At 51.0% G+C, this 14,371-nt stretch overlaps 1 protein-coding gene across 1 annotated transcript; it reads left to right on the forward strand.

Annotated features, from left to right (window-relative positions):
* Positions 1–202: 202 nt before the first annotated feature.
* Positions 203–9,896, forward strand: AEN (apoptosis enhancing nuclease). Its single transcript, XM_082834997.1, has 4 exons — positions 203–232; positions 5,340–5,916; positions 8,332–8,532; positions 9,501–9,896. Exons 2-4 carry the CDS (start codon positions 5,404–5,406, stop codon positions 9,735–9,737), a joined length of 951 nt encoding a protein of 316 aa, XP_082691123.1. The 5' UTR covers positions 203–232; positions 5,340–5,403; the 3' UTR covers positions 9,738–9,896.
* Positions 9,897–14,371: the final 4,475 nt, after the last annotated feature.

A 14,371-nucleotide genomic window follows, 5' to 3' on the forward strand; every position in this document is an offset into this window, starting at 1 on the left:
GGGCCAGCCTTGGGCACAAACCACACCCCTCTAGGAGTCCCCGCCCCTTACGCTCCCAAGCGCCAACCCGCAGCGAGCCAGGCTCCCGGCCAATCAGAAGAGGACTTAGGCGGGCGCTGCGGTTCAGCAAGCCAACAGGCTGGCGGCCGGAGCAGGGCTTGCCCGGGCGTGTTGGAGCTGCAGGTTCCCTGGACGCCACGTGCTGGCGTGAGAAGACTCGCTGGGCTTTCAGGTGATTTCGGGGACCATGCTGGGGATCGCGGGGTGGGGTAGGCTGGCGCGACGTGTTCCCGGCCGCAGGGCCCCGCGCGGTGTGTCCGCCCCCGGCTTGTGGCGGGGGACGCCCGGCCGGGCCGGCCCGGCTCCCGGGCTCCCCAAAGTGCAGGCCTGGCCCCGGGCGCCGCCTGGCCCCCATCCCGCCCTGCTCGGGGTTCTCGGGCCTGAGTGGGCGGCGCTGGGCGATGGGGCTCGGCCTGGTGGGCGTCTGCCCGGCCGCCGCGACCAGTGAGTGACCAATGCCTCAGTCCTTCCGTGGGTGAGGCCGGGCTCCTACACGTCACTCCTCGGAACGCCGGCGCCGGGGGAGATCGTGCAGGGCTCTCCTCTGTTCTCGTCTTGTGAACTTTTTAGTAGCACAGGGGATCTTATCGAGCCAGCTTTTCTCAAATTAGGGAGATTATTAGTATCATGGCAAGGGGGTGAGGCCGCGCACTCTTTGAAATACAGATTCCAGGCCCCGTTTCCACAAATGGCAGTTACGAAGGTGTGGGGAGTAGGCCTGGAAATCAGCCTTTTAAACAGACGTTTAAACAGACTAGGTTGGGGAAGCCCCTAACCTAGTTCAGTGCTGGATTTCATAAACCCTCGTTTTAAGTTAGGAGACAGTGCCTTGGTCCAGTTGATCTAGCTCTTTAGGGCCAGAGCGGGGTCTAGAACTGCCCACCTTCCTGATCAGCCAGCAGGTTGGTGGCCCTGAGGCCACTGGGAATTCTGACTTCGAGGTTCCTTTGGGCCTTTGCCCAAAGGCCTGGTGGCTGCTGATTCAAAGTGCTGGTTCTGGGCTGGAGAGAGATTTGTTTGCCTCACTGAAATACTTTTATTTGAGCAAAACTTCTCCTGAGCTTCCCTGAGCTCCATGTGGGAGCCCAGGATGAGGAAGGTGTCCCCTTGATGATTAATTGTTGGTTCTGACGTGTCAGCTAGGTCAGGGCATGTAGAGAACTGCTTTCATCTCTTGCAGCACAGGGCCAGGGCCACAGAGACCTTTTTTCTCAGGGATCCTAATTTCTGGCTTCTTTGAAACCTTGCCAACAGTGTTAGGGAGGCCACCGACCCTTGTCCTGGCCTCAGCTCCTGACCTGTAGGGTCCTTAGCCATCTCAGAGAAGGGAAAGGGCCCTCCTCCCCTACAAAAGTCAGTTATTAATGGGTCTCTGTCTAAGGCCTCCCCATTACTGGGCTGAGACAAATTGAGGTTCTGTATTTGTCAGCCTTAATATGTGACTTGTCAATATGGGGAAGTTGATTACAGTTAAGAGCCCTTTTAAAAAGGAGAAGACTTCTTGGGGAAGGGTTAAGCAAGCAGAGGGAGGATAAGTCAGGATGGGTCACCGTGCCTCCCCCTGGCCCAGGCATCACCAAATGGCAGTTCATCTCCCCTCCTATTTCTCTTAGCCTCTGCTGCTATTGCTCAGATTCGTATGTTCTCCAGGTTTCTTCCTATATGGCAGTTGTGATCCCCCTCACGCTAAAACTCTAGGGAGATTGGTTCCCATCCACCTCTGGATTAAGGCCAAACTTTCACCACTCTCCAGGAACAGTTCTTTCTCACTGTCCACACTGCACCCGTCTCCTCTCCCCTTACCTCCTTGCTTTCCAGTTGCTGCACCAAACTCCTTGCTTTCCCACAATGGATGTGCTTTGCCTCCTGGACTTTGTGTCTGTGTTTTTTTCTGTCTGGATGCCCTTCCCTACCTGGGCTCCCTGGTAGACCTTTCTGAAACCCTTCAAAGTGTCCCCTCCACTGCCAGGGCTTTTCTAACCTAGCGCTTCTGCTTTTTAAATACCTGGCCTGGTGACTCAGGCATGGGTCCTTTGTCCATTGCTCCCATCCTGAGCACACTCTTGTAAGTTCCTGACTATCTCTCTTCCGACTAAACCAGAGTTCCCTGAGGATGTGGTCACTTCCAGCACTGTAGTCCCCACAGTCTGGCAGATAGCAGGCCTGGTGTCAGCTTCTGGAGAGGATCCGCTCCATGCCAGGTTCCGGGCTGGCTGTAGGGGAAGGGACAGAGACAAACAAAGCTCTCTACCTGCCTTCATAGTGCTCTGAGGTAGGCTGTATGTAACTGTTGACTTTGAAGAGTGCAGTAAATTCTCTGATTGTGCTGCCAGAGCAGAGAGGGGTGAACTTCTTTGCTCCCCAGTTAGACTGTAATTGTCCGGGGTCAGGGCTACTGTGCCATGTTTCAGTGACCTCCCTAGGTGCCTTTGGGGCTCCCTCGCTTGACCCGCCAAGACCAGTATAGGGACACCACCTTGGGGTAGGAAAAGCCACCAGAGTGTGATGGGCTTCCCAGAGTGCAGGCAGAAGGTGGAGTGGTAAAAAGCGGACAGGGGCAGTTCCTCCAGCCAGGCCTACCTTGTGCCTTACGCCCAAATGGCATCAGGCTGAAGGTGGGCCCCTCTTCCTCAGCCCTGGGGTACTTTTTTCAGGCCTTTGCCCCTAACATGTCCACTGATTCCTCTCACTTCTACCTGGAGGGCTACTGTTCCACGTTCATGCAGACTTAACCTCTTCAGCCTGTCCTGCTTCCCTGGCACTTCTCACGCAGCCCTTCACACGCCTTCTGCTCTGTTTCTGTCTCTGCAGTGAGACTCAACTCTTGGAGTCCAGGATCTTTCTTTGTAACTCTCTGCTCAGCTCTTGCCACAATTGGGAACCCAGAGGCCTCAGTGTGATATTAGCCTGTGCAACCCGGAGGATTGTTCCAGAAGGGCTTCCTGGAGGATGTAGAAAGGGTAGGGGGGATGTGAGTGGGAAGGGAGGCAGGAGGAAGGCCTGTGGGTTGGGAGTCCAGGCTGAGGCAGCTCTGGCCTGGGAAGAACTGGTTACCAACCATGAGCAGGGGTCTTCACCTCTGGGGGAAAGGGAGCATATAATACATGCCAGGAGGGAATTCCCCTGTGGTCCAGTGGTTAGGACTCGGCGCTTCCACTGCTGTGGCCTGGGTTCAATCCCTGGTTGGGGAACAAAGATCCCGCAAGCCGGGTGGCCATAAATGAATGAATGGATGGATGGATGGATGGATGGCCCGGATTCAATCCCTGGTTGGGGAACTAAGGTCCTGTAAGCCACGTGACCAAAAATGAGTGAATGAATGAATGAATAAATAAATAAAATAAAATAAAAAAGCAAATTATTAAAAAGGCAAAAGGGACTTCCCTGGCAGTCCAGTGGTTAAGATTCCGTGCTTCCAATGCAGGGTGTACGGGTTCGATCCCTGGTTGGGGAACTGAGATCCCAAATGCCGCTCAGCCAAAATAAATAAATAAATAAAAGGCAAACAATAAAAAGATAAAGTCCTTTAAATATATATATATATATATATGTATATGCAGGGAGCATATAATATATGCAATTTAATGGGGATTTGGCCACAATTCAAATATACACTAACCAAGGGAAACTTGGGACATGACACTCCTGACTCCACAGAAAATCCCTTTGTTCCTATTAAGAATAGTTGATTCAGGAGTTAAGGATGAGCAGCTAAATTTTATCCAGATGTACTAGGAAATAGCATTTTCATGAATACAGATGCAACTAAAATTGGTCACCTATAAAGATTTTAAAGGCTACATCAAGGTACATAGTCTTGACTAAAGACAGATTAATGAACCAAATGACTAATAATTAGTATTCTTAATAATAGGGTGGGGGAGGGAAGGATTGGGAGTTTGGGATTAGTAGATGCAAACTATTTTGTATAGCATGGATAAACAACAAGGTCCTACTGTATAGCACAGGGAACGATATTCAATTTCCTGTGATAAACCATAATGGAAAAGACTGAAAAAGAATGTATATATACGTGTAACTGAGTCCCTTTGCTGTACAGCAGAAATTAACAACATTGTAAATAAACTATACTTCAATAGAATTAAAAAAATAAAGCATAATTTTAAAAAATATATGCAGATCCTAGCACACATGGATTGTGCCTTTTTCTCTTCACAAGGGAAGGGTAGTAGGGCCATTTTACACGCAAAGAACCTGAAGTTCAATGGTTAGGTAACTTATACAGAGCTGAGTTACTCTGCTCTGTCTACTTCAAAGCGCTGGTTTTCTGGTGTGTGCAAAACATACTGGCTGACTTAGTACAGCAAACAAGATGAGGTTTTCCAGGCTACATCCTTCACTGTTGGGAAGATGCCGGCCTTATTGCATGGGATTTGCAAACCCATGTGAACAACAAATATTTCCTGTGGCAGTGGTGTGTGACAGCATCTCTTTACAACCCAGCATTCAGGGATGGAGAGCTTGTGGGAGGTACCACAGGAATCTGCAGCACTATAGGTCAGGGCTTTTTCTGTTTCTCTCTTAGAGTTGAGCTGGTTAACCAGCACACCAGTGCCTGTAGGCTTCAGTGATTAAACTACATGTCCAACTGTATTTAAATGTTTGTAGACAGTGTTGTGATGAGTGAATTAGAAGAAAGGCATTTAATAGATTACATCATTTTAGTTAACCCATACCAAAAATACAACTATTGTGGCCTTCCTGTGAAATATTTTCTCCAGGTTTTGCTGTGGGTCTTGTGTTCACATTTCATAAAGTTTTTGTTTTTGTTTTTGTTTTAAATAGGATATCATATATATGCCATTTCTGTAACCTTTATTTTCTCATAGCCATACCTCTAAAATGTTTTGATGCTAATGGTATTGGAGGTAAGCTATGGCTTGGAGGTTGAGAGCATGGATTCTGGGTTCACATCAGCCTTTGTCTATGTATTAATCGGGCAAGTTACTTAACCTCTATGCCTCAGTTTTTGTACCTGTAATATGAGGATAATAATGCTTTGTTCAAGTTGTTGGGAAGATTGAGTGATTCCATGTAAAGTACTTAAAACAGTGGTTTTGCAGGTGGTATCGATTGTATGAGTGCAGTTATTATTAACATAGGTCCTTGACTCCACCTGGGATGCTGAGACAAAGTGTAGGGCTCTGGGGCGGCCTGGCAGTAGAGCACTGCAGGGAGGGAGGAAGAGAGTTGGAGGGGCAGGGCTGGCCTGGGACACTCCTCACCCAGCCCCTCTGCCCTATGTGTTCTCTCCCCAGGCTGCTGCCCTGTAGGCAGATTACCTCCCAGACCTCCCTTGCCCTGAGCGGTGAGCTGATTGGGATGGTGGCCCGGGAAGCTTCTGAGTCTGCCCAGTGCCTGTGCCCTTCCCTGGCCAGCCTGAATGCCAAGGATGTGCTTCGGAGGAAACACAAGAGGAAGAGCCGACAGCACCAGCGGTTTATGGCCCGGAAGGCCTTGCTGCAGGAGCATGGGTTGCGGAACACACCCCCGGAGCCAGGATCCTCCCCAGGCACCGAAGCCGCCAGCAGTGTGAGGCAGCGTCCAAGGGCTGAATCTGGAGGTGCCCAAGGCAGCAGAAAGCCCACCCCCAGAGAATCTGCTGGGCCCTTGCCCAGCAAGTGCGTGGCTATCGACTGTGAGATGGTGGGCACGGGACCGCGAGGGCGGGTGAGTGAGCTGGCCCGCTGCTCCGTGGTGAGTTACCACGGCGAGGTCCTCTACGACAAGTACATCCAGCCTGAGATGCCCATCGTGGACTACCGCACTCGCTGGAGCGGCATCACCAGGCAGCACATGCGCAAGGCCATCCCCTTCCAGGTGGCCCAGAAAGAGGTGAGGGCAGGGCTGGGGGCTTGGGGGCAGTGTGATGGGCTGGGAAGAGCAGCCCCGGGCCTGAGTCAACACTTAGCCACTAGAAGCGAGAGACCATTGGGAAGTTACTTAACTTCTCCAAACAGTGGGTTTCCTCTCCATAGAAAAGGGTGAATAGAAATCCTGCCCTACCTGCGTGGAAGGGGTGCTGGGGTGTCCCACGTGATAGTGTTTATGGAGAGGCCGCGCCAACTGTAAGATGCGAAACAGCTTCTTTTCTGTTATGAAATCACTATGTGTCTGCCTAAAATTTGTAAGGCCCACAGTGCTGTCACCTTCAGGTGTTAAATGTTTTGGTATTTTTTTAATGTTAGTTTTTCATTGCTTTGAAAAAAATTAGTGTTGGGACCACACTGACATGCCAGGAATTCCCAAACGTCCTTGAGCATAGGAAACACCTTAATCCTTATTAATGATCTTGGATCCTTGTCCTCAGATCCCTCCATAGAGATTCTGATCCTGCAGGTCTCTAGGCCTTGGGAGGGCTCTGATGTGTGTGTTCCTAAAAACCGTCATGCTGTGTAAACTTGCACGATAAAAACCCCAGAGCTGATGGGGAAAAGGGGTTAGGGACACAATGCCCAAAAAACTTCATTAATGACACCCCAAAAATAAAAAGATAGAAACCTAATAACAGTGGGAGCACACTATTGCACAGGTTGAGTGGTTGAGAAATGCGTAAATACAGCACTCTGCCTTGAAAGACCTGGAGCGCTCGGGGAAGTGGGTGTCAGGGGGGTCGCGGCTCGCACTGTGGGAGGGGTTGAGAGAATTACCTGAAGTCAGGAAGTGGGAAGCCAGGTGAGGGCAGCACACTGGTGAACTGCGCTGGCTGGTAGACTTGCAAGGCGTGGGTGCTTTCTGGATTCCCCAGTGGCTCTGCTCAGCTAGGTGAGGTTTCTGCATTCACTTTCGCCCTTCTGTTTCTCAAGGGCGAAATTTGCATTATTCTCAAGTCACATCCTAATATATCAACCGTGTTGGAACATTTTTCATTTTCAAACCAAGCGTTGTAGCAGAACTACTTAACATTCTGGTTTATTCTTGGGATGAGGTGCATTTAGGAAATACTAATATAAGTCATCTGTGTCTTCCTTTTTCACATAAGATACACCCTAAGGATTTCTTTCAAAAGGTTATTAATCAAGCAGGTTGATCAGGAATAGAAGCAGCAGGAAGGGAGGTAGGTGGTGAACCCTCCAGCTCCCTGTTGCTTCCCTCAGCCTGCCAAGAGCTGGACCACATTGGATCTGCCTGGACTTGGAGCCAGTGTGGAGTGTGCTGGGTGCCTTCCCACCACATGGCTTGTGTTGGGGTGTGTGTGTGTGTGTGTGTGTGTGTGTGTGTGTGTGTGTGTGTGTGTGTTATGGGGGGGTGGTGACTAGAGTGGGGTGGCCCGTCCCTACCACTAAAGTCTAAATGCACCTTATCCATATGCCGTGAAGGCTGAGTTTAGCGATAAACCATGCATCACCAGCAGAGGCAGCTGTGGGAGGCTGGTGGCGCGTGATAAGGAGATGCCCATGGCCCTGGACATGGCCTCCCTAGGGCCTGAGGACGGCGGGAGGCAGGAAAGAGAGGCGCGCATTGTGTAGCTGGTGAGAGCTGAGCCAGAGAGCATGTTTTGAGGGTGAGAAGCAGGAGTCCTGTACAGCAGAGGGGCAAAGGGATAGAATCCTGAAGATAAGGACCGTTCCATTAATGCTGTAAAAGCTGCCGTTGGTGATACGTCTCCAGTGCCTGGCACAGTTCTGGGACTTCACCCTGACACCCTCCTGTGTGCTGAGCTGGTACAGAGCATCGCTAGTCCAGGCAGACATGGTTCCTGCGTGTTACCATGAGCTCACAGTGGGGGGCAGCCGGACAGGCCACGCGGAGCTGAATGTGTGCTTAGAAAATGTGGTGAATCCCCTGAAGGAGAGAACAGCGGGGGTCCTGATGGCGTTGGGGGAGGCCTGCTGATGTGTAAGCTGAGACCTGCCATGAGAGGAGTTGGTGGGGGTGGGGGGTGCCGGGGGGCTGGCAAGGTCTTCCGGGCTGAGAGAGAAGAGCCTGTGCTGGCAGGAAAGAGTGCTTGTATGGGGTCACTTACCCATCCAAGAGCCCCTTAATGCTCACTACCACCCCACCAATGCCGTCGCCAGCTTTCCTGTTTTGCAGATGTGCGGGAAGCTTAAACGGCCCCCTGATTATAGCAAGTAGTGAGTAGAGGGTCTGGATTCAAGCTCGGGGCAACTTGGTTGACAGTGGAGCCCGTGGTCGCCCCTCTGCGCTGCCTCATTCCAGAGGGGTCCCCGCACCCACTGGTCAGGGTGTCAGGATGTGTCTTGTGCCCGCCTGACAGTGGGGCCTTCCCGACTCCTCCTCTGTTCACAGATCCTCAAGCTCCTGAAGGGCAAGGTGTTGGTGGGGCACGCCCTGCACAATGACTTCCAGGCCCTCAAGTACATCCACCCTCGGGGCCAGACCCGGGACACCACTTATGTCCCCAGCCTCCTCAGCCAGCCCAGCCTCCACGCCCGGACCCGCGTCTCTCTTAAGGACCTGGCCCTGCAGCTGCTGCACAAGAAAATCCAGGTGTGTGTGCAGGGGGGCTGGGGGAGTGAGAGGGCCTGGCCTCCATGCTGGCCTGGCCACGGACAGGCCGTGGGCTTGTGCCTCCAGCCTGCCAGTCCCAGTCCTGGGGCTCCCGCATGTCCACACAGCCCTGGGTTTTTTCTCTCCTTCGCCCTCCTTCCCCAGTGCTTTGTGACAGCCAGCCACACCCTCCCGGGCTGCTGTCTTTCAGATCTGTCTCCCACCTAGTTCCTGGCTCTGTTCCCACGCTTGCATGTAGAACCCCATCTCCTGCAGCCTTCGGTCAGGGGCAGCTGATCACTCTTGCTCCTGCTGTGCTTCACATTCATAATTCCATCTGCTCCTCAAGGCTTTGAAGCAGGGATTTTTTTTTTTTAAATAAATTTACTTATTTTATTTATTTATTTTAGGCTGCATTGGGTCTTCGTTGCTGGGCGCAGGCTTTCTCTAGCTGCAGAGAGCGGGGGCTACTCTTCGTTGCGGTGCACGGGCTTCTCATCGCGGTGGCTTCTCTTGTGGAGCACAGGCTCTAGGCACACAGGCTTCAGTAGTTGTGGCACGCAGGCTCAGTAGTTGTGGCTCACGGGATCTAGAGCTCAGGCTCAGTAGTTGTGGCGCACGGGCTTAGTTGGTCCGCGGCATGTGGGAATCTTCCCTGACCAGGGCTTGAACCCGTGTCCCCTGTGTTAGCAGGCGGATTCTTAACCACTGTGCCACCAGGGAAGCCCTGAAGCCGGGATTTTTAACCGGGTTTTCTATTTGAGGAAACAGGCAGGCTTCAAGAAGCTAGGCTTGTGGTACAGCTGGGATTCTAGCGCTTGTCTGTGTGACTAGGACCCATGCCCTTCTCGCTGTACCAGGCTGTACACCCGCATTCTGAGAGTATGCATCTCTGGGCCAGGACCCAGCCCGGGCCGCTGGGCTCCCACCAGGACTGCAGGCAGTGATGCGTGGGCTCTCGTCCGCAGGTGGGCCAGCACGGGCACTCATCGGTGGAAGACGCCGTAACGGCCATGGAGCTCTACCGGCTGGTGGAGGTGCAGTGGGAACAGCAGGAGGCCAGCAGCCTCCAACCCCACCCTGAGGACAGAGAGCCCGACAGCAGCACAGACATGGAGCAGTATATGGAGGACCAGTACTGGCCGGAGGACCTGGCCCAGGGCACCAGCAGAGGAACAGGAGAGGCACCGGGCAGAACGGAGTGAGGGAGGGGAAGCTCCACTGGAGAGCGGGGACCAGGAAAGTGGCTGGGGCTGGATGCCACCAGTGTCCCCCAGGGCCTAAAGTGTTGGGACCATCTGCCCACAGCACAGTCCCCGATTCTGTGGTTTTGCTGATGGCACTTTATAGGCACCATGAAAATGGCAGGTAGGCTATAGCTGCTTGAGCCTAGCAGGAGTAGGGGATGTGCCGGCAGACTCCCCACCCCCAGGCTGTGCTCTCTAAAGGGATGATCTCTCCCTCCTTGGGGGTGGGTGGGGTGGGTGTCCCTATTCAAGAATTCCCTTGTCTCGCCCCAGTGACCTGGGGTAAAGCTCTCTTCCTGTTGTCACCATCTACCTCTTCCTCCACAGTCATTTTCAGGAGAATAACTACGCCCTGAAGCTACAGAGTTAAGGCCACTCAAGGGTCATTTTGTCCCTTTCTCTCAGAAATGGAACCCTGGCTGTAGCCATCGTAGGAGCTGCCAGGCTACAATGGAATAGCAGAGACCTCAGCTCGTGGGGAGCTGGGTCTTCACTTGCTCGCCACCAGAACTCACCAGGCACTGTTCTGGGAGGAGGGAAGGCAGATGAGCTTTGGGTGGAGACTCGCATATGTATTTTGACCCAAGTCAGGCATTCCTCCTGCCCACCCAGCGCTAGGCTCTCTTAAGCAAAAGTCTGAGAAACAAGACAGCGGTTTGAATTCTGGGACCCCTGTGCAGAATTGCCCACAGGGATCTTTATTTATTGAGAGCAAGGCCACGGGTCTGTAGGGGAGCAGAGGGCGGGTCCACTGGGGCCGGGCCGGGCATTGACAGCTGTGCAGCTGTTGCACTCGGGTAGGTGCCCCCAATCACTGGTGGTTGGGTTTTCTCCAGATTTCTAAAAATGTTCTGTGTCAGGATTCATCCCCTACCCCTCTTTCCTTGTTTCCTAAGGGGAAGTTTGGGGGTATTGGGGTAACCCGGAGCTCAGGTCACACAGAACCTTTGAGCCCCATCTTTGTTCACTACTCAATAGCTTTGAGACTCAGGCAAGTGTGTGACTTCACTCTTGAGTCTGTTCCCTCATCTGTAAAATGGGAATAATAACACCACCTACCTCACAGGTTGTTAGGAGGATGAAGTGCTGAGTGCTTGGCCCAGTGCCTGGCGCCTAGTAAGCCAGACCGGCTGTGTTTTCTTTAAGGATCAGTGTTGGGCTTTCCGGGTAACACCTGAACACGCCCTCAGGTTGAGTGGCTTTGACCCAGACAGGACTGTCCTCGTGGCTGTTCCAGCAGGTGGGGCACAGGCTGCTGAGGACAACTCAGCGGTTCCGGGCTCTCACCGTTCCCCGTGATGCTTGGATTTCACGTCAGTCTGAGCAAAGCAGCAGGGCCAGGAAGGGAGAGACACTGAAACCACGCAACTGCAAAAGCAGGGCCGCAGATTGCTCTGGGAGCTGGCTGAGTCACTGACCACGCCTCGCCTGGCTCCAGGACTTTGTTCTAGGTTCCTTAAACATCTGTAGCTGACGCCACACTCACAGTTGAGAAGTAGCTTTGGTTCTTTGGTCTGTGGGTTGAGGAAGGATGGAACTGCTAGCAGTGGGGAGATGTACTGGGTTTAAAATCAGCTTTGTTGTAAAACCTGGAAAAAAACTCAATTGGAAAGTGGGTGAAGTGGCCTTTTCTTTGAATTCTTCAGCTAGGGTGGGAGGGTGGCTTGGGGGAGGGATGGTGGTGATGCTGGGGCGCTGAGTCTTGCTGGCTGCTTTGACCTTTGAGGTGGGCGGCTTTCAAGATGATGCTTTGGGATGTAGCAAGAAAATACTACAGAATTTATAGTTTATTATTTTTTTCCTTTATTTTTTTTAACATCTTTATTGGAGTATAATCGCTTTACAATGGTGTGTTAGTTTCTGCTTTATAACAAAGTGAATCAGCTATACATATACATATATCCCCATATCTCCTTCCTCTTGCGTCTCCCTGCCACCCTCCCTATCCCACCCCTCTAGGTGGTCACAAAGCACGGAGCTGATCTCCCTGTGCTATGTGGCTGCTTCCCACTATAGTTTATTTTTGAAAATCTTATAACTGCCCTAGTATAGAGCACAAGTTTATTAAACTTCTTTCTCTTTGAAGGTACATACTCACTTTTTTTATTTTTAAAAACTTTTTTTAGTTTTAAATATAAAATACACAATATAAAATTTACCATCTTAGCCATTTTTAAGGGTAGAGTTAAGTAGTGTTAAATATATTCACAATGTTGTGCAACCTGCCTCCAGAACTGTATTATTTTGCAAAACTGAAACTCTATACTCATTAAACAATAGCTCCTCATTCCCTCCTTCTTCCAACGGCAACTACCGTTCTTTCTGTTTTTATGAATTTGATTAGGTACCTCATGTAAGTGGAATCCTACAGTATTTGCCTTTTTGTGTCTGGCTTATTTCACTTAACATAATGTTCTCAGAGTTTGTCCCCGAGGTTGTAGTATGTGTCAGAATTTCCTTCCATTTTAAGGCTAAATAATAATTCATTTGCATGTATATGACACCTTTTGTTCATTCATCCATCCATACATCAACAGACATTTGGGTTACTTCTCCCTCTTGGTTATTGTGAGTAATGCTGCTATGTCTCTCCAGGACCCTGCTTTCAATTCTTTTGGGTATACATCCAGAAGTGGGATTGCTGGACCATGGTAATTGTGTTTGTTTATTTATTTATTTTTGGCCGCACCGTGGCTTGCAGGATCTTAGTTTCCCCCGACCAGGGATTGAACTCCGGCCCACAACAGTGAAAGCTCAAGTCCTAACCACTGGACTGCCAGGGAATTCCCTGTGTTTCATTTTTTTGAGGAATCTCTATACTGTTTTACACAGTGGCTGCACCATTTTACATTCCCACCAACAGTGCACAAAGGTTCTAATTTCTCCATATCCTCACCGACACTTGTTATTTGTGGTCTTTTTGATAATAGTCATCCTGACAGGTGTGAGGTGATATACCTCGTTGTGGTTTTGATTTGCATTTCCCTGATGATTAGTAATGTTGAGTATCTTTTTCACATATTTATTGGTATATAGTTTATTTTTAACACATTCTTTTTTATGTTTTAAAAAATGTATCCCAGGGCTTCCCTGGTGGCTCAGTGGTTGAGAGTCCGCCTGCCGATGCAGGGGACACGGGTTTGTGCCCCGGTCCAGGAGGATCCCACGTGCCGCGGAGCGGCTGGGTCCGTGAGCCATGGCCGCTGAGCCTGTGCGTCCGGAGCCTGTGCTCCGCGACGGGAGAGGCCACAACAGTGAGAGGCCCGCGTATCGCAAAAAAAAAAAAAAAAAATGTATCCCAGGGACTTCCCTGGTGGTCCAGTGGTTAAGAATCCTCCTTCCAATGCAGGGGACACGGGTTCAATCCCTGGTTGGGGAACTAAGATCCCACATGCCACAGGGCAACTAAGCCCACGCGCTGCCACTACTGAGCCCGCACACCTCATCTAAGATCCCGTGTGCTGCAACTAAGACCCGACACAGCCACAAAAACAAAACAAAACAAAACAGTATTCCATAGCACAGTTTGACATGTTTTAAGTTGAACCACATTAAATTGCCGATATTTGACTGAGGTGTTTCCATCTGTGGTATATAATTTAGAAATTCACATATACATTTTAGGGGTACGTGACCAGCTGAGGTTGGAGACAGTTGAGCTGGATTTCAAAGGGCAGGTTGCCTGTAGGGAGAGGTATCTGACCCACCGTTATGATTCATCCACTCGGCCTGTGTCCTATGCTGGGGGTTCAGAGAAGGCCATGCAGTGGCAGCCTTTAACCTGCTACAGGCACTGCAGGTGGGCCAACTGGCAGGATGCGTGTCTTGTAAGGCTGAGAGGTTTGCCCTGAATGACTCACTTTCCCCCTTACCCAAGGAAATTTGTGGATTGGTCTGGCCAATGAGTGACACCAGTTAAACCTGGGAAGCATCCCCACTAGGAAATCCCCATCCCATCCCCCTGGCTGGGGTCAGGGATTCCTCTCCTAGGCTGTTACTCGCCAATGTTTGTGTCCAACCTCAGAGCGCACAATACATTTGAAAAAATTCAGTGTGATCCAGGCAGGGTTCCAGGTGCAAGTGGGAGGGGGAACAGTAAGTGAACAAGTCCAATATGTGGTATCTCAGATGGCATCAATTCTTATAGAAGAAACCTGGGAAGGGGATGAGGGTGTAGATTTAAATAGAGGCCAAGAAAGGCCTTGGTGGGAGACCTGAGGGAAAGGGAGAAAACTGGATAGATAACCTGGAGGAAGAGCTTTCCAGACTGGCACAGCAAATGCCCAGGCTCTGGGGACAGAGAAGAAGCCAGTGTGCAGGAAGGAGGTGAGAAGGGGGTGCTAATTGAAGGTGTGGGACAGGGGCTGACCTTGTAGCACGACTGTACATCTCCTTGACCTGAAGGTGCAGACCTGATTATACCCCTGCTAACCCTAGGGCTTAGCACGTGATAAATGAATTATGGAATGACTGATCTCTTCTGAAGGAGTCAACATGTGAACACACGGAAGGCCATCAATTTAGGTCAAAACCTAAAAAAGAGTCTTAGATTGGATAGTGGTGCAAGATGAGATTGGAAAGGCAGGTGGGAC

The sequence above is a fragment of the Leucopleurus acutus genome (genome assembly GCF_964270905.1).
Source record: "Leucopleurus acutus genome assembly, chromosome: 1".
NCBI lineage: Eukaryota > Metazoa > Chordata > Mammalia > Artiodactyla > Delphinidae > Leucopleurus > Leucopleurus acutus.